Here is a 26,046-nt window from a genome sequence, read left to right as displayed (position 1 = left end):
ATGTTGATGGATGCAGAAAACGAGGAAGATCGAGAAAGACATGGCACGATCAAGTCCATCAAATACTTGAAGATGGACATGTCAAAAGTAGGAATAATCGGCGTGCGAGCATAAGAAGATGTATGAATGTAGAGGAAGCGAGGTCTGTATGCCAAGATAGAGTGTTATGGCGTTCTATCCTCTCTGCCTACTCCTACGGGGAAACGGCGTGATGGTTTGTTGTTGTTGTTGTTGTTGTTGAAATGTCACTATCTTAATATTTAAATTGTTCCTTTATCCTTCTTCTTTCCTTCCCATCCCCTCTCTTCTCTTCATAGTACAGTGTTATTTTTTTAAAATTTTGTTTATCTTTGTTTTTAATTATTGTATAAAATTGTAAGATTCAATATGTCCATGTATTTATAATTTTCTCAAACTGAACGGTTTGGGTAGGTAGGAAGAAATTGCCTTAAGGCAATTTGCCTGCCCTTATATGTATATATATTGTATATGTATATAAAGTGTTAAATAAATAAATATGTTCAAAATATATGTATATTTCAATTAAATGAACATTGATCGTATTTTAAATTTTAAGCATTGATGTGCATTGACAGAGTTCTCTTTTACACCAAGTCAACGATTCCTTTCTTCGCAGCTTCTTGAAATATGGCAATCAAGGAATCCACAATTTCCAAACAGTTGGGGATGATTTGTTCAGCAGGGAGGACAAAACCGTACCTTCCTGTATCTCTCAATTCGTAAACATAAGTCAGAGGGGTGTTGTATTCCTGCTTGACCCAATCAATGCTGCTACCGCTAGCGAGATCTAGAATTAAATAAAACATGAAGTGCAATATTATATAGTATCGACTTTACCATGATTAATCATTATGCCGTATATGCGTTTACCTATTAAGGAAAAAAATATAAGAAATAATCTTAAAAGGGTTTTCATTGTCATTTTTAGAGTCCATTTGGGATATAATTTATCGTTAAAAAAAGTCCTTTAATAATATAAATAATTAAATAAATTTTCTAAAACTGCTCCTGTATTTTATATAAATATGGATCTAAACATTGAGACTGATCATCTTAACTCCGTAAATCATAAATCAAACAATTGATATAAGCCGTTTAGGTACCAATGCAGCGGCTTTTGCTTCAAGAAGTAAAAATAGAATAGTTATAATAATTCGTAATTTGTAATTTAAAAGAGCAACTCTAGAGGGACAGTTACAATCAGAAGTTACAAAGTATATTTGACTGTCTATAAAGTAAAATCGATATTTATGTACGAAAATGTGTATGTTAAATATCTAAATTAAAAAGTACCTGCATCGGTTACTTGGAATTGAAGATGTTTAGAAACGAAAATTGTATGCATACTTCAAATAACAGAAATCTTATTTTACTTCGTACATAAAATTGAAGATGTTGACTTCTCACGTCGGGGTCACCAATGTAGGATTAGGTTGTTGAGGGTTGAAGTTCCTACCCCAGTTAGAGATTGACAGAGATGACACGAGGTTGCAGTTTGGTGCGTATTTATTACATGGCGAATAAGATACAGCACTTTGTTGTATAGCACGAGTGTAGCGGCGATGGTGGATTGAAGAGATTGCACGTGAACTAAATGGTGGAACTGTGTGACGTCGTCGAGCTGGACTGAAGTGAACTGAACTTGTTAGGCTAACTTACTGGCGTTGATCCTGTGGTTTTTTTTATTGAGCACATTTATTTCTAGTTCCTTTCTTCATGGTAGGAACGATGTGAATGTCCTGCAGAACGTTGCCCCCTGATTTTATGTGCAATTCTGTTAGATTTGCTGTATTGAATTATATAAAAAATGATGACATTGCTTTTTTCGGTCATCACACTATTTCAGGTTTTATGAATTATCTATTACAATAAAAAAATAACATGAAACAGGTCTTAATTTATTTTTAGGTAGCTGGGCAAGCAAGAGATGTTAATTCTATGTTCACCAATTTTATACCCCCAGTGAGAACTCCTAACTACATATCAAAAATAAAATGTGGCTCAAAGCAATTGAAATCTCACAACAGAAAAGAGAAATGACTATTGCAATATTTTTATTAATAAGCGTTGAGATAAAAACATTTATTAAGATCAATGCGATATTAAATTAGTATATCCTTGTAAAAAAAATACATCGGCAATTTTTAACTGACAAAATTATTTACTACTCTAGGTTTTCTTTAAGGCGTATTAAAGTAGCTTTTTGGTATACAGGTATTTGGATGGCTAGCAGGAATGTTTTCCTGTCATCACCTACCTGATCCTTTGCATCCTTACTTTTTAACGTACTGTCTCATCAAGACAGTTTTCCATAACGTTACAATAATTATTAATTTACAACTCACTACAGTGATAATAAAGGCCTACCGTGAGTATCTACCAAATCGGTTTAAGATAAATGAATACAAACTTGGGTACTGGCATCGGTTGTCTGAACTGGACTTTTGTCCGTCTGTGTTGTTCTTGTCCCATAGAAGGGAAGTGGTAAATTAAAAATCTAAATAGTAGACTAACTCAAAAGAACCACGCGCTGACCATGTTCTACGACCCGCTTCATGTACTCTAAGGTCTGAGAGATTGTTGGGACGAAAGGGGTCTTTTATTGCACAAGATTGATCCCACTGTTGGTATAAGGACAACAGAGGTAATTTTGGCTGAGTTCGATAGGGATCATGTGAGGATCTGGTTTAATACTTTGCCAGTACTGTCTTGATAATTTGATGTACTTATGTGCTTTGGTACACGTATTGTTTTTATTATGTTGCCTGAGTGCATATTGTATAGGGTAACTTCTTCTAAGGTTGACTATATTTATTTAGGTTTTGTGTCGTTGTTTAAATTGTTTGTATTACTACGTTCTTTTTCTTTTCTGGAGCATGCAAAATTAGAAAAAAGTGATACTGACCACGTGTATTTTATTGATCAGAAATTGATTATACTCCAGTGAGAGGTACAATGAAAGCTTTTAAAGATTCTTTGTTTTTTTATTTCTGTGGTTTGATCGTAAATAAATATTAAATTTCCGCTTAGTCACTTTTTTAAAAACTGATAGCGAACATGCAAAACTGAAGAAAAACACAAGCCATTATGAAAAGTTTCTAGAAAGGGGTGAGTGCTTTCATTGTAGCGATAATTACGCTAAATGTTACGAATTTGAATTTTTTAGTAGCAATTTAATGGGCGTTTATGCCGTTTTAAATCTTGCAGATAATTTTTTTATTTTGTTACTAAATTAACTTATTTTAACTGTGTATACTACTAATCTGATTTAATGGCCAAATGAAAAGGGGGGTAGTTTTGTTTTGGGTATTTTATAGAGACGGTTGGGTACTAATTTGCTATATTTTTTTAAGGTTTTGTGCGTTATCTATGAATGGCCGTACAGTCAACTTATTCCAAAATACTTACAAATTGTCTCTGCAACGTTTCCGACTGGTGAGTATTTAGTTCCATATCGCTTAGCAAGAGCTTCAATTGCAATTTTACCAATGGCGACCTGAAGAATAAAATTTCGTATCAATTGTAATTTTTATAAACATTGGTAATGTTTTTTTTATTGTTCAAACATGTATTTTATGTAGTTTTTTTGTAAAAATGACACTGTTTTTAAAACAATTAAAGGGAACAAGCTTCAAAGTTGCTTAGAAATAACGTATTCATAAGATTCGAATGTTGACAATGGATGTCCAATCAGAATTGTTTAGTAAGATTTAATTAGTGTCCTCAAATTAAATTATAATTTGCGAATACAAATAATAAGAACTTGTTATTTTGTTTGACTTCTGGTTTCAATAAAATAATTCTTATTGTAAAGGTTACTTTTAAAAAATTACTTTGTTTTGTCAACCACTTTTTTTATTGTCACAACCGACTAGTTTCAGCAACTAAACGTTGCCCTCTTCAGGGTTATATAATAACTTAGTTTATATATAACCGGTAGTGACAATAAAACAAGTTTTTTATAAAACAAACTAATTTTATTTATACCTTTAAAATATAACAATGAACTACAAAATTAGTGCTACAAACATCCAAAATACAATTCTTATTGTTTAATATTGAAGGCGAATGAAGATACGAATCTATTGAAAATATTTTTTTGGATTCAATTGATACAAAACTCGTTCTTGTTTTAGGACTAAATTGAGTTTTAACAATATATTCTGCAATTTTTGTTCCGCCATTATGAATACTTAAACCTATTACAAAATATTATTGGGTTCAAATGATAATTTAACATAGCTATGCAAAAAGCAGGCAGGTATAGAAAAGGGAAACTTAGATTATAGCACTTTTATGAAAAGAGAAAATAGTCCAATCTGCACAATAGTTGGAACACTTTTTACTTTGACAAATAACAAATAATGCAAACATTAGTTTTTTATAATACAAAACAGAATTTAATGATGTGTTTGCCTTGGTTTAATGATTTTTGAAGTCTGGCTGACCAGACTACCTAAGAAGTGCATTTTACAGAAAAGAGCCAGTCATAGTAAAACTCTGATGTTTGTTCCGTCATTATGTATTCGACATATTTTTTTATATTTATATTAGGGTACTAAATTGTAAAGATTCACTTTATGAACTTGACATTGTTACAATATTTTGAGTTTGTCCAAATTTTTGTAGACAAGGAATGGATTCAACTCCCTGGGGAGCTGTTTATATTAACATATTACAACAGAGATGAAGAACATTTGAGTAAAGATAATATAGAAGTCTAGGCATCTATAGGGCTTGTGACCTGTCAATGGCTGGTTTAAGTGGTCACTTTACACACTGTGTAACATTCACCATTCTGCCTATATTTGAACATCTATATTCCTTAAATTCTTTCATCTTTTGATGTTTGTTCTATATTCCTTAAATTCTTTCATCTATTGATTGATGTACAAACATCAATAGATGAAAGAATTTAAGGAATATAGATGTTCAAATATAGGCAGAATGGTGAATGTTACACAGTGTGTAAAGTGACCACTTAAATAAGCCATTGACAGGTCATAAGCCCTGTAGATGCCTAGACTTCTATATTATCTTTACTAAAATGTTCTTTATCTCTGTTGTAATATGTTAACATTGACATTGTAAGTATATTTTTTTTAATTTAATTACATGGTTAAGGAATTTCGGTGATTTCAAGTTTGGCTGACCACACAACCTAAAATATGCATTTTGCAGAAAACAGCCAGATCTAATATTGAATTATACATCATTTAAACTTTTAATGTATGAGGTGACATTACGTACAAAAACATTTTGTTCTTCGTGTGTTTTTAAATTAAATAATTTATAATATTAAAATACCTACGTATTCATCAATTTATTCCAAGGAAACAGATTTCTAGCGGCATTCATTTTCCCATCAGCACCTATACGGTAAGATTTTTCAAGTGCTGTGGGTGTTTTTTGCTAATTCAGGAATGCCCCTTTTTTGATAAACACTGTTTTTAGAAGGTGATTATAACTGTTTTTTGTATGAAAACGGCCTGGGTGTTTTTAGCAGAACATAGAACTGACCTTACTGCGTACGATTAAACCAATATCTTAATATTTCAAAATTGTGGACTAATAGTGACTCATCTTACCGTGTCAGCATAGTTCCCAAGATGGTCCTTGGTGTGTCCATAAGGGACCATGAGAAGCTGTGAGTAAGAATGGAAGGAGATGTAACTGACAAGATCCTTGCCAACAGTTTTGATGTATTCAGATAGTGACGAAGTGCAGTTTTCAGAGAAAGCCTTTGGTCCTCCATAGGTGTCAGATGTACATACGCTGCTGGATCCTTGTTCTACAAAAAAAGATAAATAAGTGCTCTATCTGTTATTTGACGGGTATTGGTTCTTTGAAATAGTTCAATCCTTACCCATCCAGTGGGCATTCCAGTTCCTATTAGGATCAGCTCCGTGGCAAAGTGCTGAATAGGTAGTTCTTGTCTTTCTCCAAAGTCTGGTCTAAGCATCAAACATAACGTCATTTATTTCATAAGATATCCATCAAACAACTACAAAGACCAAAAAGGGTATTTTTTGTATGGCAGGATTCAAATCTGCTTCGTAAAATCAGAACTTTGGCAGAAAAACCAATAGATAATAATTAATCCTCATTTATTATAGTCATTGTTTGATAGGAATCGCACGAAAAGGCAATAATGAATCGATTCTCAATTGAATTATTAATCATTTGATAAGAACGCATTGTTGTGTTTTTTTTTACTTAAGATACTCGAGATAACAAATGTTTTATAAAGCATATAAAACCAGAAGCCGTTTACGAGTAATTATTGCGATAAAAATAATAATCAGAAAATTGATAAAATAATTATAAAGTCATTTGATTTGAACAATTCAGTAATGTTATTGATGGTTGTTCTTTTGATTATTTATTTCTATTTTAGCCCACGATTGTTAACTGTTAGAAACTATGCATTTTGTCAAGTAAATATGGTTATCACCTTCCTGCAAATCACACGTTTAAAGTGTTAGAAGATTCTAGGTTTCTCATTCTCCTTAAATATTTTTTTTTTGTTCTTCAATGGCTATTATAAATATATTTAAACATATACGGTACCAAAAAAATATTATGCATACAGGTTGATTTAAAAACATTTCTGAAATCTCAATTTCTAGTACCGTTTATTTTCTACAGAAATAATTTTATTTTTTTGATAACAGATATTTAAAAACTTTAACTGAATTATGTACTATTTTTTATATTCCTATATACCAACTGTGGTTTTTCCTAAATAAATAAAAATAAAACGTATTAAAAAATAATCCAATCTCAAAAGATTTTCTTAATTCTTAAGAAAATGAGGATTGAACAGATATTTATATTTTTTATGATTCATCATTAACTTTTTGACTTCAAACACTTTTCTAACATATTCAGAATGGTGAATATGAAGTGACACACTTAAACAATTTTATAACAGTTCATAGTCTTGTAAGTGTCTAAACATATATAGCTTCCATAAAAACAATAAATTTCTTTACTTACGGTCGTGTGACTGTATTCGTAACCATCGGGGTTAGAAACGGGGAACAAATACCAGTTGAAGCTATCAGCAATCTTCCTGAACTCTGGGTCAGTGCTAGTTAAGATCTCATTAGCCAAATAGGTAATTGTGGCTGGAGATATCCATTCCCTGGCATGCATACCACCTTCCAAAAACACTCCTTTCTTGTTGGGTCCGTTGTCGATTTTCAAACCTTTGATTTGGCGTTTTTCGAAGGTGGAGCCTCCGACGACAACGGTTGCTTTTGGGTTGGCTGCAGCCAATTCGTCAAGCCAGGTGTAGATGTCATTCAAACGGTAAAATGCAGTCCATCCCATACCAGCGCGAGCAAAGTTACCAACTCTTTCTACATTGATGCGGCTAAAACAAAAGAAATGCGAAATTCAAAATGACTTCAAGGTATTGGTGGCACTAGTTATTGGCCTTGCAAATTAAAAATATTATTATATAATTGAATAAGGTTTGAAACCCTAGTCTTTTTTTCCACAAAATAAAAATAGGTTTTAAATAAGTGTCAAGTATTTATAATGCATTATATATCTTGTTGTGGATAAAGGTTGTTAATTATGTACATCACCAAAATGACTTCATCCATTATATTTTACAAAAGAATTGTGAACTGTTTTATCCGTATATTTTTTAAGAGTTTACTGATGATGTTTCTTTAAATCTTTATTTTTACTGGTTTACTGAACTGTAAGATGTTAGTTCATGGAATTAAATGACATATTGAATCAAACTTACGCCTGGACGTCATCAATGAAGATTTCTGGTTCCATACCAGCGCTGATCATTGCCTGAACAAACTTTTCTTGTTGTTTAGGCTTCACCATAATATCAGTAGGTTTGTCAATCAACTTTGTGTCAGCCCAGAAGTCAAGTTCATCACTTTCTTCTAAGCTCCTGAGATAATCCCTTTGTTCCGTAGTCTTTGGCCACATTCTGTAGACCTTGTAGCCATTGTAAGTGTCACGGGCTAGAGAGATGCTCAAAGAGCCCAAAACTAGTAATAAAACAACCTTCATCTAAGAACAAAAAAACAGAATACATTCTGTAATAAAATAATGATTGATTTGAATTTTGAATGAACTGTCTAATCTATTGAATCAATTTTTTGTTCTCTTACCTTGGCTGGTTTTCAACGTCTGTTTCTTGAATCAAAATTAATATGCTTTTATAATAATATTTATTTTAAGACGTTTGTTAATCAGTGCCATCGAGATAATTTTTTCGTTTGTCGAAACTGATAAAGATAAAGTTTTTTTCAAGTGTCCTCAATCAAAGTTTAAATTGGGTAAACATGACACAATTTGTTAATGCAATTACTATTTTTAATATTTTTTACAAAGTCATGATCTTAAAAGTTCTTATTTGATTAAAACAGACCCTAGAAGATAATTCGGACGCTAGTTATTTTTGTTGCCAAGTCACGAATTCTGAAATGTGCACGTTTTTATCGGATTTTCAGCATTCACCTGATTTTTTGAGCTGAAACTTACACACAAAGTTGTATTTCCTGTTATTGAAAAATATCGTATTTTGCCTACCTGAAACAGACCATTTTATTGGTTTCGTTCATAGTTAAAATTATTAGTGTTTCTGGTGAAATGAAAAATCTGTGTTTTTTTTTACATATTTTTTTTGCACCACAACAGGCCAGGAGGCCCAATTACAGTGGTGAATTACATCACAGAACCCCCAGGCTTGAGTAAAATCACATTTGTAATTTTTGTGTTCTCTCCGGGAATCGAACCCAGAACCTTTCGTGTGTGAGTCAAAGTCTTGACAACTACTAGGCTATGTGTTTGTATGCATCCATGTGTTTGTATGCATACGTGTAAATGTGTGTAAAATTTTATGAATCGGCAAATGTTTTAACCGAAGAGTGTAATAAACGATTTTAAAGGTACGGGGTAAAAAAAATGTGGTATTTTGATAAAAAATGTTAATGCTGATGAAATTGCTATGTTTAGAGTAAATTAATTAAGGGCGAAAATAAATCTCGTTCATTATATTTAGGATTGAAATATTGATTTGTAAGCCTTATTTTAAGCATCGAACTGTGATCGCGTAATAGGGTGTATTTAATTAATTAAGTTATTCCTATAAATATGTTTGAGATTTTTGAAAATAACCAGTTCATGGATTTTATAATATACCAATAAATAAAAGTGAATGAAAAATGTGTTTAAAATGTTAGAATTTCTTATTCGTTTTTAATATGGTAACCAAACCCATTTTAATATGGTGTATTTATCATTACCTTCTTCCATATTCCCTCTATCCCACCTGCTGACAAGCCTCAAAATAGAGGCTTAGCGGGTTATTCCTTTTAAAAAAAAAAACCTTTTTCTTACTTTTCCAATTTCATTTATCAATTAATTTATAAAAAAATTGTATGCCTACACAATCCATGTGACTTTTGTTGAGTTGTGACAATTACACACATTAATTACACAAAAAACTTTTTTGTACTTATTTGTGCACATTGTGTTCACAGATAATTGATGAACAATAAACTCGTATAACAGAACAGATCGTGATTATTATACCAATATCGTATGTATTGTTTGTTGTTTGTTATCCATAATAAATAAAAATAAATTATTTAGATACATATTTGCCACGTCTTCCAAATTTAATTAAATAGATTTTTACTATCACTAATAGCGTAATCGGAATATGCAAGATGACAAACTATTATTGAATAGTTTATCGGGACAAAATATATTTTAATACTTTGTTTTCTTTATAATGTATTAATATTGTAATAATGTATATATTTTATTGAATAAAGACTCTTTGAAAAAAAAAGGGAAAATAAATAAAATTACTCTAAAATTGGTTGTAAAATATTTTATTAATATCTATTATATTACTTATTGCAAGCACAAAACAGACTGACAGATTTAATTGTAAAAACATTGTTATTTTTATTTTTATTTATTTATTTAAATCTTAAAGTAGGGCGCACATATCATACATATTGTTATGTGTGTTCTAATAATAACATTGCAAATATATTTAATTTATAAGTTGTTTATCACATATGTCTTGACCATTATTTTAAATTTTAATATGTTTTTTTCTTCATAAATATTTTTTTCCATTTCGTAATACTTTTTAATTGCTTTAAATAAAATTGAAATTTGTGACTTTGCCTTTTTCCTAAATGGAAGTCTAATTTTGTTCTTTTCTCTAGTATTGTGATCGTGTTCATGCTGGTTCCGATCAATTTTTTTCCGAAATTCTGTTTTTTTATTAGAGTTTATAATTTTATGAACAAATATCATTGTATTGTAAAATATTCTTTGTTTATATGTTAATAATTTCATTTCATTTACCATCGACTTTACCCTCGTGTATCTGTTTTTTTTCAAAATGATTCTAAAGGTTTAATTTTGTAATACAGTTAGTTTATCTATGTCTTCTTTGTTTGATAAAAATAAAATGCTAATACTGTAGTTAACGTGTGGTTCAATAATTGCTTTGTAAATGTTTTGCAAGAGTTCTTATTAATAAATCTTCTGATCCTTCCCAAAATAGATATCTTTTTTGCAATCTTATTTATTACCATCTTAGCGTTTTGGTGAAATGTAAGTTTTGAATCCAACATTACACCTAAATATTTAATTTCAGTGACTTCATTAAGTTTTTCATTTTCTATTACAATTGATGGTGTAATTTCTATTCTTTTGTTCCCTATATTCATATATTTAGTTTTGTTAACATTTAATTTTAATTTATTAATTTTTAGCCATAGTGATACATTATTAAGATCATGACTTAGTCTGTCCATAATTGTTTTATAATTTTCTCCCGATATATATATTAAGGCATCGTCTGCAAAGAGTCTTGTTTTTGAATATTTTAATGTTTCGACAATATCATTAATGTATATAATAAACAAAACCGGTCCGAGAACTGATCCTTGTGGTACTCCCAATGAAATTTTGAGAGGCTCGGAAATTTCATCATCCATCTATCGAATATGTTTCTGAACGAAAAATACCAAACTATCAAATTCAAGCACTTTTGAGGTCTTATGATACCGCGGTAGAGTTATATTTAGCGTCAATGGTCAAAATTTGGTCGGGTCAAGCGACTTTAGTTCTTAATTTGTTAAACAATACACTACGAGATAATGAATTCCGATCGGCTTTTTTAAATTGGTTCCAGAGATCATATAAAATGTGGACTGCGCTGGCATGGACTTATAATTATTTTAATACCAAGATCTTTATTCGATGGTACTGTATGAATTCACTGCTTATATCAAGACCTGCGCGATGCGCTGAGATTTTTTAGACCACAAGCGTTGACCGCGGCAAGGAATGGTTTTCTATTAGGGGGGCTCTCGTCACATTTAGAAATTTGATTCGATTGTTTGTCGATTCCGTCACAGATTGTTGCATTTGACGAGATATTAATAATTTTAACTGTTCATTAGAATAAACCTTAGGAATTTTCTATCAATATCATTATGATTTTAAAAATGTTCTTTCTGTAAAATTAAGGGAACCAATAGTTTCATCCGTTCTATAAACGGACCGCGCGTGCTACATTGATACATCTTGGTGTTGCTTAAAATCAATGTTGTATACTTGCATTGCAAATTTCAACGTATAATTGACAATAAGCAATGTAATTTAACGTTTGAACTCTTAAAAGACTGTGGTTAATAATACCTTTGCCCGCGAGGTAACATCGGGATGTAACATCGTGTTACCACTTGTAAAAGATGAAATATTCTAAAGTTAAGATATTTAAAAAAAAAAACATAAACATGAAGACAGACTGCTTAATATTTTATTTCCCATAATTTATGCAAATAAACATATAATTTAGCCCTGTTATAGCAAAATGAATAAAAAATCACAAATACGCCGCTCATGTTACGCGCTCATCATTGTTATCAACCGACTGAAGTAATGGTGGGAATAATCGAATTAAAATAATTGAAATATTCGGTTATTAAAAAGATCGAGACATTTCGAAATGCTTAGAATTAATCAAGTTCACTCGTGCTAGTCGGAAAAATAATCGAGATATCTCGAGTGAATTCATTCGAAATGGTTTTCCGAGACAATCGAGATATGAATTCGGACTTGACATTTCGAGACAATCGAAATATGATTTCGGACTTGACATTTCGAGACAATCGAAACATTAATTCGGAATGGATTTCGAGACAATCGAGATATGAATCGGACATGACATTTCAAAAGCAATGGTAATTAATTTTATCAATTTTTTGGAAGTGTAAAATATCATTCGTGTTCAATAAAATTCAAGTATGCAATGTTAAATAAATTGTTGCTATGGGTTCATATTTATATTATAAAGGGACTAACCTGAGCTGATTAAGATGTGGGAAAACATTCACAACTTTTAACATTTTTGTTTGTCGTATTATCAGCGCTATGATATTAATTTTATTTTGAAATTACTCTGCGTGTGACGTACAAACTAACGTACGTGAAGTTCACGTCTGTTAGTTTGTTTCCCGGAAATAGGATAACTATCACAACGTTATATAATCGGTTGTTTTCGCTGAACTAGTGACGTCATTCAAATGAGTTTGTTCTTATTAAAATAATGTATTTCATACATTTTCAAAAAAATTTCAATTTATTGCTCTAATTTTTAATGTGCGTAATAAAACATGTTTTGTACCCAATTTCCCGTAGGGCTAAACTTCATCATTATTATTTTGAAGTACTTTGTTATTACACGTGTTAATGTTTACCCCCCCCCCCCCCAAATGTCAACAAGTTTTTTTTTATCGTTTTCTGACATTTCACGGTAAAAAAATTGAGGTTCGAATTTGATTATTTGCATGTCTCGAATACTTCTATTTCGATTATCTAAATAGTTCGATTATTCCCATCATGAGACTGAAGACTAAATCTATTTTAGACGACACCCGTCGCGGAACAGCGTCTCTGTCTTCCTTGTTACGACTTCTATCTTCTTGCTCTCTTTCGTATTCAGTATATGTATAAATGTGTTGCTGAAAAGGCGAACATTCATTTTTCGCGTAGCAAGGATAAATATTTTTTGTATTGACATTTAGCACAGTAATACAAACTTTACTTTCCAAATCCGGTGTGAAAGTGTCCATTTGAAGAAAACAAAAAATCAATTCATCATTAAAAAAATAAGAGCGATTAATCAAGTATTGTGTCCTGTGTCAACTAGTGTGGCATCACAGCCACACAAGAGTTAACAAAAACATCTCATAAAATTTTTATTCTTAATAATTTCATGATTTCGAGGAACGCAAAAATAAAAAACATGATTATTTACCAAACTGTTTTAATTCAAATTTTAATTAAAAAATCAGATAAAACACAAATTATCGGTTAGTTATTCTTCTTCATCGAATTTACCCGAGAGTTACTATTCCTCTCTTGGCAGCTTCCTCGAACATCGCGATTAAAGAATCAACAATTTCCAAGTTATTGGGCATGATCTGGTCGGCTGGGAGGATGAATCCATATCTTCCTGTATCTCTCAGCTCGTAAACGTAAACCAGGGGAGTGTTAAACTCTTGCTTCACCCAATCAATGCTTCCCCCACTCGCAGGGTCTGTAGAAAATATAATAATTATAACACCTAATAATAACCAAGAAACAAAATTAATGAAAACTTTAAAAAAAAATATAGTTTTTTAATAAGCATGAAGGCGTCGGCGTCGTGCAGAGACACTGGACACGCGTCCGAAATTCCGAAATAAAGGAACCCCCGTGTAGGTAAGTGGCTATAAAAGCATTATTCTCAACCATTGAAGATCATTTTACGCCAATTATTCCTACTTTTGACATATCCATCATCAAGTATTTAATTGATTTGATCGGGCCATGTCTCTCTCGGTCTTCCTCGTTTTCTGCGTCCATCAACGTTCGCATCGTATCTGAAAGGATCTCCTTTTAGACGATATTTCGCTGTCCATTTGCTCTACATGTCCAAATCAGCCAAATCGGACCAGATCGGAGGAACCATTTGTTATACAGAACCTTTTATGAATACAAGACCGAAATTTTAAAAACATTATTATATTTAAAAGGAGTGTTCATTTTTGGTTATTACAGATCAATTGAGAAAATTTAGAGTCTGAATTGTTTAAAATAATTGTGAACTTAGGGTAATTTTTATTTGGAGCACATATTAGGTATATTTCTTGATTTATAAAATGATATCTTTTTATTTAGTACTTTTTTTGATATATATTTTGTATAAATTATATTTTAATATTTATGTATGATTGTTTTTTTACGTTATTTTATCTGAAATTTTATAAATATGCTATAGTTTTCTGTATTGTTTTTCTATTGTATCACGTGTAATTATTATGGCTTAACACAGGCACCGCCTAAAAAGCCTTAATTAGTACCTGAATATGTAAACGAATGTTATTTTGAATTGATAAATAAATAGAATTTTAAAAAAACTGCCTGAAGGAGCTCTCTGTAATCTGGTAGCCTTAGTATCTTTGTGCTGAAAGAAGGCAATTTAGAAGTCCAGTATATGCACTTCATTGGACTGAGAAAAGAGAGAAGTTAATTCTTCACTGACTGGGATTCAATTGACTGGACATGATCAATTCGCCGAAATGATTACAAAACTTTTTTAATGTCTTCAAATTATTTTTGGAACCCACCAGATCTGTATATCCGACAGGAATAAAGGGCCAGTAGCCAGATTCGTAATCATAGAGAAGGGAAAAGGGACAAAACTACAGGATGTGTTCAAAATATTGATAAGGATATCCCTTAACTTTTAATTTTATTATGTAAGTACCCACCGATAAAACAGAAATGAAGTGATATCGTGAAAAACTGTTCATTTTATAAATACGACTTAATGAACCGGGGTGTGGTCCCATGGCTAGTGTCAAGGACTCACGGATCAGAGGTCCGAGGTTTGAATTAGTGAGTTATTTAAAATTCGTTGAAATCGAACTCCAAAATTAAAATGTTTTTTTTTATTTTTAAAAGAAGTATTTGCATTCTTATGATTTATCCAAATATTTAATTTTGAGGGCCATTTTCAACGATTTGTTAATAACTCACTATTAGAAAATGGGAATCAAGTTGGGGTAGAGTAGGATTCGAACGAGACACTAGCCACAGGACCACAGTGGGGTTTGAGCAAACTAATATATCGATAAATAAATGCAAAGTAAACATTAAGAATTTTTTTAACCAAGTGTAAAAACCAAACCGCATTCAATTTTAATTAGTATGAATTTATCATTATTTTCATGAAGTTTTTTTTTCTCATGTTTTCGTATATTCTAAATAACATAAATTCTAATAAATAAACAACTATAACAGTGTGATTCACTCTCCAAACACATGAGTTAGTCTGTTTTTGGAGAGTTACAGTTATAACATTTACTGGATGTTTTCAAGTAGATTTGTGTAGAATAAAAAAAACATGTACTATTTATGAAATATATTGATAAAAAAAATAAAAAAAATCGGAAGAAAGCAATTTTTTTTTTTATGCAAAGAAATATTTTTTTAAATACTTACAGATGACTTCAGCAATATTTCCGACAGGGGAGTACTTGGTTCCGTACCTTTTGGCCAAAGCGGCAATAGCGATGTTACCAATAGCGACCTATAAAAACCAAATTCTTACCACTTTTACTAAAATTACAAAATGTTTATAATCGTTAAAATACTTTTTTTAAAAACAACATTTTTTTTCTTCCTTTTCCGCACCTTGTGGCGCATATTGAATTGCATTGGTCCACCAATCACAGTGTATCTTGACCATTTTTGTTACATTTAGGTAAGACGATAAGTCTTACGCTCAGGTCCAGGGACTATGAAATATTATTTTGTAAAAACATCTCTTCAAATTAATATTTCATGTCTATGTCGGGAATTGAACCCGAGACCTCTTCTATGGAAGGCAAAGGCTCTGACCACTACACAACGAGGACAATACTTTAATTTCAGTACACAGATCCATCTGCCCACTTTATATTACCGAACTATTAAAAAATTTAAAACCACTAAAAATTATTAAGTTTTAACTATTTTAAACTATACTAGATGTAGAAAAAATATTAAAACTGAAAATTGATCGATGTTAATTAATAATTAATTAATATTTGGCTGATTTATATAGCGCCATTTTTGTAAAAAAATCACCTCAAGGGCGCTTTACAATTGTATACCTAAACTTACATTCTAACTAAACTAAAGTGATATATTTTATTTCCAAATTTAAAATTGAGGGTACGATAGATAAAGAAGTGGGGTTTTAGTTGGGATCTAAACTCACTGGGACTGTCGATGATTCGTTAGTTCGAAGGCAATTGGTTCCAGGTAGAGGGACCGGCGGCGGCAAAAGCACGATCTCCAAATCTAGTGTTTGGGGAGCGCCGGATTTCGACAAGTTTTCCTCTTCCTGAATCAAATGCTGACCTAAGAGTAGATTTTCTTTGACATGTATTTTCCCTAATACAAAGGTCCGATAGGTATTTTGGAGCCATTTCATGAAGGGATTTGAATACTGTCCAGCAAAGCTTGTATTTTATTCTCTCTGGGCTTTTTAACCAGTGCAAATCTCGAAAATGTTGTGAGATGTGAGAATATGTTTTTACTCCCGTAATAATCCTTGCTGCTGCATTGAAAACAGATTGAAGTTTATCAGTTTAAGATGAATATTGCGATGAATCTGTCCCGGATAATCAAAAGCCAATAACGACTTACTTACTTTTAAAAAGGTTAAAAAATATATTTCAGTGGGGAGGTACTTATTAATATGAGTTACCAGCAACTGATTTAAGTTAAAAATGAATAACTACTACTTTAAAAAAAAAAAAAAACATTGACTCAATATTTAGGCTGCACTTGGGACATCCAGCCTAAAATTGAATTTTTGCTATTTTTTTTTTTTAAATCCTAATAAATTTTGAACGACTGAATATCGCGAAACATACATGGGTGTTAAATCGATAGGAATTGAGGTCCCCCATCGCTTTGCCACCGATGATCCACCCTCCCAGTTACAGACTTTATAAAATAAAATCATTGAAATATGATAAAATTATCATTAGGTTTTTTCTTACAAAGGCAATTAATATGCATATTGTACTTCCTATTATTTCAAAGTTTATTTTTTTAAATACAACTAAACTTATAAATTTCTTTCTTATCAAGTTCTTCGTGAGTTCGATCACTTAAATTATTACGCTAAATTATGGTTGAATTCCAAAAATTAGAAGACTGCTTGTTTTTCCGACTATCGCATGAATTTCTCATATTTTGAAGAAAAAACCAAATAAAATGTTGGTTGCACTCACTGTATCGGCGTAATTTCCAATCTTGTTGGTTGTGTGTCCATAGGGCACCATCAGGTATTGGAAGTATGAATGGAAGTCGATGTAGCCAACGAGCTCTGAGCTGATGCTCTTGATGTAGGCAGACAAGGAAGCGGTGCAAGGTTCAGAGAAAGCCTTAGGACCAGCATAAAGATCAGAAGAGCACACACTGCTCGATCCTTGTTCTAAAAAAATATCAATTTTGAAGCCTCATACAATACAGCCCGAGTAAAATTGGAAAAAAAATGGTGAATTCGGGGATTTTCAGATAACATCAACCATATTCACAGTCAAAAGTGCATAAGGCACTACATTGGTATTCCAGCGTATCTTGATAGTTTTTGTTATATGAAGGTAAGGTGATCACTCTTACGCTTGGGTACTAGTCCCTAGACAATGAAATATTCTAGTGAAAAAACGTTTTTTTTTTTAAAGGGAATATTAGCTTTCTTATAATTGACCTAAATATTTTAATTTTGGTGGCCATTTTCAATGAGTTGTAAATAGTTTTTTAATAAATAAAAAATTTAAATAAATATTTCACATCAACCATGTCGGGAATCGAATTCGCATGTTAGGCATTCACGATGACCATTACACTACGAGGCTGACAACGACACTGAAATTTTAATAGGTTATCTATAGCCTAATCTATCAAACAGTGCTGCAGTGTGTAGTTCACATGGCGTGTTGGATTGCATTTTTAATTACAAATAATGTTTGTTTTTTGGTGATTTTGATCGAAAAATAGAAAAAAAGTGCGAAAAACCAATATTTTATTATAAGTTTGCAGATATGTCGGAAACATAACGTATTAAGATTGGCACTTTTTTTTTTTTAAAGTCGATTTAAAATATGAGAGAGAAATAAGGAAATTTTGAAGTCTAATTAATTTCCGACATAACTCTCAGTTTTAAAAACGAGTGGCTAGATGCAATGGCTAGACTGGCTAGATGCTGCCCTATTAACATACAAGAGCATCTAAAAATAAACTTACAGATTATATTTCTCCATATGTTTTACCATTTTCCTGAGAGTATGGTATTGAGAGCCGGTCTTGTAACTCGGTAGATAAATACAGACGATTGTTCAGCATATTGTCTCGGTAATTGTCAAAAGTTATATGAAAATCATGTTTAAGCGAGCATTTTTTTGCTTGAATTCGGATTAATTGGAGTTTATAATCGCTTTGAAGTGGGCACTTTTGATCACAGAAGCCTATTTAAAATATAAATGAGAACTGTTTTTAACATTAATGAAGTAAGGATCGCGACTTTAATCTTTGGGGTTATTCATTGGTTAATTTCAATCATGTTGAGATAACAAGTAAGAGAACATACTGAGGTAGATACAAATAGAACAGAAGTTAAGTAAACCGATAGCGTTCGTAATTGAGGTCTAGATTCCAGGCTCCTTTAAAATCAGAAAGCCTTAAAAAAGGAACAGCATATTTTTAAAAAATGACCTAAAATAGAAGAAAAAGAGTAAATCCATTACCTACCATTATTAATGCTTCATTAAGTATTTGGGGCCGTAATACTGATTTGATATGTGATTGTTGCATTTCATATTGGGAGCACTTTGTTGAAAATACGTTTAATGTATTGTTTTACTTTTTGTTTAAAATCATGACATCTGCTTGTGTTTTAAAAATATTTTTCGACGACATTTTATAAAACATAACGACTTAACAAAAAAAAAATTGTTTCCCTAAGCTTTTCCATATTCAGAAAATCTCCTCTGCCTTTAACACTAAATAAATAATTCAGTCAAAGATTCGAGTAGTTCTTTCCGTTGCGTCAGCGTCACTTTCATTCTCGATAGCCAATTCTGCATTATTTTATTCAAGAAATTTTAAATACGCATTGGAGCATTAACGCCGCTTTTTCTGCCATCTCCAACGTATGCATTATAGGTGCTGCCTTTCTCATAAACGAGCAAAACCCTTCAACATTAAACTTCACTCCAACGTACATAAAAAAATATAAAAAGTACATGGAAAAAAAGAAATCTTACCCATCCAGTGAGCATTCCAGTTCCTGTTGGGATCAGCTCCAATGCAAGTGGCACTGTGAACCGTTCTTGTCTTTCTCCAGAGTCTTGTCTGCCAAAACGAAAAATTGTGTTAATTTATTAATACAATTGTGATCATACTCACTCTTTGTAGACAGGATGTTTTTATAAAAAGGCTAAAATGCTTATTTAGACAAAAATATTAAAAGGCTTTTTCAGAATGAAGTACCTCAATGGTAAATAATAAGTATAGATAGGGTAAATTCGTATCTTTGGAGACTCATTAAGACTTATGCTTAATTTTTTCCGTATTTTCAAATTTTCATTTAGTTAATATTTAATAGTTTTTTTATTTATTTAAAAAAATATAAATAACGCAACCCTAACTCTATTAGGCCAAGAGCCATGTGTTGAGTTGGAATACAACACAATGAAAAATGGAATCATATACATTATTAAACAATAGCAAAATTAAAAATTAACAGTAAGTGCATAAACACATATTTTAATAAATATTTTATATCTATAAAACAACTTTATGTAAAAACTTTGTTACTGTACGCACGTAAACATTATTCTCTACCTTTTGTTACGAATACAAGAGTGACTAGATGATGAGTTACTACCCTGATGCTGCAAAAAAAATAAAAATAAATAAAACCTTCGGTCAAAGAGGATTGACCTACTACTCGGTTAATGTGTACAATCTACTTCCATTATCCATAAGGACAATTAGTAAATTCTCACAATATAAAATTGTTATTAAGAAATGGATAGTGGAGGTGGGTTGCGCACGGATCGATGAGTGGATCAAGCCAAATAGGTAAAATGTATGCACGGTTTATGAATTTTTTTTAATTGGTCTATGTAAATTGTTTTTTTTTTATGAATATTTTTGTTTTCTATTGTTTATTATGTTAATTATAATTAGGTTTATTAGATTAATTGCGTTTTTTTTCATTGTTATTATTATGCTAACTTTGTTACCCCAGTGAGGGAACATTATTCTGTATAAAAAAAGAATACAAACAATGTAAAAGTATAAATAAATAAATAAATGCATGGTCAATTCCTTATGATTTTCTTGTATTTTGGATGTATTTATGTAAGTTTGCTAGAAATGTATTAATGTTCAAAAATAAATTTAAAAAACATTAGAACCCCCCCTCACGTAACGTCCTATTCAGCACTTTCAAAATCATCATTTCCCTTGCCTCACCCAACGGTGCATAGTGCACTGCACTGGAACATCAACTGCAGCATTTTTAAATAATAGAAACATGCTAGTGCAGAGAGAGTGAAATAAATCATTCACTTTGAACCTGTAAGGAATCAAACCCCAACATGATTGGCAAATGCGTCGACCATTTTCTTAATTAGTTTATTGGTGGACTTATCTCCATCCAGACGAAAACTGCTTAAATCACTAAGTGTGTGCATTCAATTTATTTTTAAGCTTATCATGTCACTGATTTATCATAAATTATATCAAACACCAATCAGTCGTGACTTTTACATTAAAATTTATTTTCACCGTACTTTTCAGATACCGATCTAAAAAATGTTTTTTTTATATATTGTTTTTAATTGTATACTCATGAGCTATTTTAGTATAATTATCTCTGGTGATTAAGCTTACTTACAAAATTAATTGTTATTAATTATATAATATACTCCACGTTTATAATTGCATGACGTACAATAAATAATTTAATCTTGCCCACGTAAAAGACGTAGAAGATTGACAATCATTAAATTTTGTAAAATAAACATTGTTTGATACAAAATAAACACATTAAAACTGACTTAATAGAGTTTTCGCTAAAAGTTTTTGTTAAATAACTGTTTGAAAAAACCTCCACTAATACCCTTCTACGTGGGCATAATTTGATTATGTTACAACATTAATGAACAAATATTTTACCACCACGACATTTTTCCGTTAAGGCAAAGAGAGAGAAACAAATGCCAAACTTATCTGCTCGTATTTTAACATAATGCATACACAATATAAGTCTTTGTCATGTTTTGTTACTTTTTATAAAAGCTTAATTTAATTTGTTTTAAAATTTAAAAAAAAAAAAATATTCATTAAAAATCTTTATTTATTACTATTTTATTTTAAAATCCTTATTAATTAAGAACCTTTAGATGAACCTTTCAAAATGTGCTTACGTTTGTGTGGGTGTATTCGTAGCCATCAGGGTTCGTGACAGGGAAGATATACCAGTTGAAGCTGTCTGCAATCTTTTTGAAAGCTGGATCAGTGCTGGTCAGGATCTCGTTAGCCAAATAGGTGACTGTGGCAGGGGAAATCCATTCTCTGGCGTGCATACCGCCTTCCAGGAACACTGCCTTCTTTCCTGATCCATTGTTGATTTTCAAACCTTTGATCTGGCGTTTCTCGTAGGTGGAACCTGCAACGACGACGGTGGCTTTGGCATGGGTGGATGCAAGGGTGTCCATCCAACTGTATATGTCATCCAATCGGTAATATTTATCCCATGTCATTTCAGCGCGTGCAAAGTCGCCAACTCGTTCTTTGTTGATATTCCTAATAAAAAAACAAGCTTCAATCATATTTTGTTTAATTTTTAGTTCGATTATTATTACGTTTAAAAAACTTAAATGAAACCATTATTGCCATAAGATCTTTTTATTGCAGATTTGACAGCAATTGAATTATGACATCCACAAAGTTTGCTAGATTGCAAATAACACTGGAATTTTAATTCTATTTAACAATAACAATGATTATTCAAATTCACGTGTTTACAGCAAGTCAATTTACCTGCATACCAAGCATAAATATAAATAACCTTTCTTTTTATTTGTGTATTGTAACGACTTTATTTCGTCCTGCCCCATTTAAGTAGCGCGTGATTAAGCACGAGTCTAAATGATATTTTTGCTACGTTAAGATTCAGGCATGGCAATACCACGTCAGACTGTGCATTGCTAGGAAAAGCAAAAGATTGCCCGTAACAAGCGGATAAACGAGACAAAATCAAGGATATAGTTCTTTTATATCGAGGAAGCATGGCCTTAAGGCATGTAAGTACTATGTAATTGAATTTGTAATCGTATTGTCGTTCCAATTTGCCAGAACACGGAATCTAATGATGTATTTTTGTCCATACTTATATACTTCCTAAACACCCCATTTTATGTTCATAAATTTAAAATATATGGTATATTTCCATCTTTATAATAGATTATCATTACATCTGTCTTAATCTTGACAATTTACGTCAATTTCTTTGTACAAAATCTAAATTACTAAACCCGATGCCGAATCGACAACAATAAAATTGGTTGAAGTATTATTTAGAGGAATGACGCGTACAGCGATGGCTTATGCCAAGATGTTGGCCGGAAGTATGTACCTTTAAAAACTGGAACCTTTTACATAATACTCCGGCTATTTGAAACAGAAACAAATTGAAGGTCTTCAAAGAATTTTAAATTTAATTTCTAAATCATTTGCAATTTTGTCTTTTAGATGTTATATTTAGCTAGGTAAACGCACAAAACTAAAATTTTTCTTGTAAAAATAAAATTGTTATTTCGAGAAACAGCCTTTGTTATTTTGCAATTACCTGGTCTACATGTTTTAATTAGCAATACACAGTGATTATTGAGGCTCCAAGACTATTTAAATTTTGAATCCTATTTTTTATCTTGATTCTTCACACATCTTGTAGGAAGGTCGGACATAATTATTCTCCTCATTTTGGAGAGATTGTCATCTTTACTGGTGACACTGGCAAATAGCTTATATTTTGTGAAGAATTTTATCTGCATTTCAGCTTACTTTTTGCATTGTCTCACAACAATGCACAGAGCGTAGCTGTCAACCAATAAAGGCACAATTATTTTTTTCTATATAATTAAATTTTCAATTTTCTTGTTTAGATTTATCTGTGAAATATGTTAATACATTGAGTGTTGACATTTTTTTTAAAAGAAAATATGTCACTTTTCACACTCCTCACAAAAGGACATTATAATGTATCAACCCTTAATTAAACTTAGATTCTAATTTTTATAAATTATCAGAAGAAAAGTAAGTAGGTTTTTTATATTGATAAAATGCTAATCAAAATTCAAAGGTTTTTAAACTTCAAATTCTTATTCAGAAAATAGGGGTCAGTGCTATAAAAGCTCTTAAATCACTGCGATCTTCGTAGATCTTTAAAGTATCAGTCTATTAAGTAGGAGACGAGTGTTAAAACGAGCTCAGGGCCGCGATTATAAACGGCTATCTTTATCGGTATATACTGAGATATATTTATGTGCGAAAGTGGGTATATTTATATGAAAATTATTAAATTGAAAAGTATCTTCGTCGGTGAGCGGTAATTGAACATGTTTAGAAAAAAAATGTAAAAAAACAAATTTTTCAAAAACTTGATTTTACTTTTTAGTTCAAATTGAAGACAAATTTGGATTTTCCATCAGAATACGTACGTATTGACCGATAACCCCTCAAGCATGCGATATAAACCATTATTTTGTGATAAAGTAAGCATAACATTTATTGTTTTCTAAAATCTTCAGATTTTAAGATTATTTTAATACAACCTATACGAAAAAATGTACTCTTGTTCTCCAATGCAATATATGTACGTATTATCATGTATCCCCATATATTTTCTACTAATATGTAATGATTTAATTTTTTTATTTTTCTTTCTCTTCTTAATTAATTTTTTTTTTTGCTCTTTTCTTTGTGTAAAATGCATTTTTATCTTCATATTTAAAAATGCACTTCTGTTCTTTACTCTTTTATAGTAATATGTAAAGGTGATATTTTTGAAATTTTCATTTTTCTTCTAGAAATCATTTATATATTTTTTGCTACTTTTTTGTAAAATACATGTCTGTTTTTATGTGTATATATACATATGTATGTAAAAACATGTAAAAGCTTAAAAGGTGTTTAAATAAATAAATAACATTCACATGTAATGGTGTTTCATGTAGAAGTTTAAAAAATTTGTAAATCTTACGTTTGCACGTCCTCAACGAAAATTTCTGGTTCCATACCAGCGCTGATCATGGCCTGGACGAACTTCTCCTGGTCCTTAGGCTTGACCATCACATCGGTCGGCTTGTCCACCAGCCTGCCCATAGCCCAGAAGTCCAGCTCGTCACTGTCCTCCAAGGTCTTTAGATAGTCCCTTTGTTCCTGGGTCTTTGGCCACATCCTGTACACCTTGTAGCCATCGTAGGTGTCCCGAGCCAGAGATAGGCTCAAGGTGCCCAGAAGAAGCAATAAAACGAACTTCATCTGTAGGACGGTAAAAAGTTATTTTTTTGTAGCTTAAACTTCATGTATATGTACAATCGTATTTTGTATAAAATAACATAACTATAAAACTAAAGTTAAAAAAAAAAATCGCAAATATAATCGAAAACAGAAGAGCAAAACGTCGATTTTGTATATTCTTACATAAGCTCTGATATGCAGTTGTCTTTTTTGCACAGTGTCGGGGAGGCATATGAAAGACAGTGACAGAAAAACAATGTTCTAATACATATTTGTTAAAATTCACTATCCTCACAATTAATGTAAACCGAAAAACAAAAATAATAATCTATACGTACATATCTAATTTGGAGTAAATACATTATCAAACTTTCGATTGTTTTTATTTAATATATATGCGAGTAAGTGCCCAAATCCAGTTATAGCAAAGCATTGCCAGGTTAAGCTCGCTAATAATAAAAATGATAAATCAATGTAAAAATGTTTTATTAATTTTACAGTGCAACATTAATACAGAATATGAAAAATCGCATTATAAAAATGACTAAGAAATTCATGTACTTACCTTTACTGTCAAAGTACTATTGAGTAGAATGTCTACCTTATTTTTTGTTTTTTATATTTGCCTTATCGTTTATCGCGCTGTCTATATAATCCATTATCTAAGTTTATAAATAAATCTATCACAAAATTAAGATCTTAAAATAATTAAGAGAGGTAGCGTAAATCTAATTTAAATAAATTGAATAAACCGATGGCCTAGTCCATTATCATCAGTGGTGCTACGTTGTGGGCCCTGGCCTCCTCCAGAATTTGTCTCCATTCGTCCTTGCACCTAGCGGTTCCTCTCCAGTTCATCAGGCCAATTGCTCTAATGTCACTTTCCACAATATCCAGCCATTTTAATTTTTGTCTGCCTCTGATTCGTCTGCCTTCCGGAGTGGTATAAAGAACCTTTTTTGGGGTACGGTTTTCATTTATTCTGTGCACATGACCCACCTATTGTAATCTTCTTATTTTTATGAATTGTGGAATGTTGAGTTCGCCATACAGTGCCTCTAATTCGTGATTAAACCGTCTCCACCACACTCCGTTACGGTTGATAGCACCAAATATCTTCCTTAATATTTTTCTTTCAAATACTGATACCATATTTTCATATTTTTGGTCATAACCCAGCATTCGGCACCATAGACAATGACTGGTCAGAGGAGAGTTTTGTAAATAATGGTCTTAGTTTTTCTAGTGAGCAGTTTGGATCCCAGCTGTTTAAACAAGCCCAGTCCATTAGACTAAAATCTCTAAATTTCATCACAGAGATACTAAAAATATTTATATGTGTTGATATAATTTAATCAATATTTTTGAATCAACAATGTT

The 26,046-nt window shown here is 31.4% G+C and overlaps 2 protein-coding genes across 2 annotated transcripts; both read right to left on the bottom strand.

The window, feature by feature from the left end:
- Window positions 1-518: 518 nt before the first annotated feature.
- LOC148284210 (zinc carboxypeptidase-like) lies at window positions 519-9,192 on the bottom strand. The gene is made up of 7 exons (XM_088242540.1): window positions 8,166-9,192; window positions 7,784-8,064; window positions 7,021-7,399; window positions 5,888-5,975; window positions 5,610-5,812; window positions 3,430-3,517; window positions 519-808 (listed from the first exon to the last, which is right to left on the bottom strand). The coding sequence occupies exons 2-7, from the start codon at window positions 8,062-8,064 to the stop codon at window positions 606-608; spliced, it is 1,242 nt and encodes a 413-aa protein (XP_088098666.1). The 5' UTR covers window positions 8,166-9,192; the 3' UTR covers window positions 519-605.
- A 4,148-nt stretch (window positions 9,193-13,340) lies between these two features.
- Window positions 13,341-25,271, bottom strand: LOC148284209 (zinc carboxypeptidase-like). The gene is made up of 7 exons (XM_088242541.1): window positions 25,232-25,271; window positions 24,407-24,687; window positions 21,570-21,948; window positions 19,398-19,485; window positions 17,364-17,566; window positions 15,580-15,667; window positions 13,341-13,630 (listed from the first exon to the last, which is right to left on the bottom strand). Exons 2-7 carry the CDS (start codon window positions 24,685-24,687, stop codon window positions 13,428-13,430), a joined length of 1,242 nt encoding a protein of 413 aa, XP_088098667.1. The 5' UTR covers window positions 25,232-25,271; the 3' UTR covers window positions 13,341-13,427.
- Window positions 25,272-26,046: the final 775 nt, after the last annotated feature.

Source organism: Micrasema longulum, unplaced genomic scaffold, assembly GCF_059751315.1.
Source record: "Micrasema longulum isolate JH-2025_06_02 unplaced genomic scaffold, ASM5975131v1 h1tg000141l, whole genome shotgun sequence".
NCBI lineage: Eukaryota > Metazoa > Arthropoda > Insecta > Trichoptera > Brachycentridae > Micrasema > Micrasema longulum.
The sequence above is the reverse complement of the archived record's forward strand: the minus strand, read 5'-3'. Positions and strand labels throughout refer to the sequence as shown.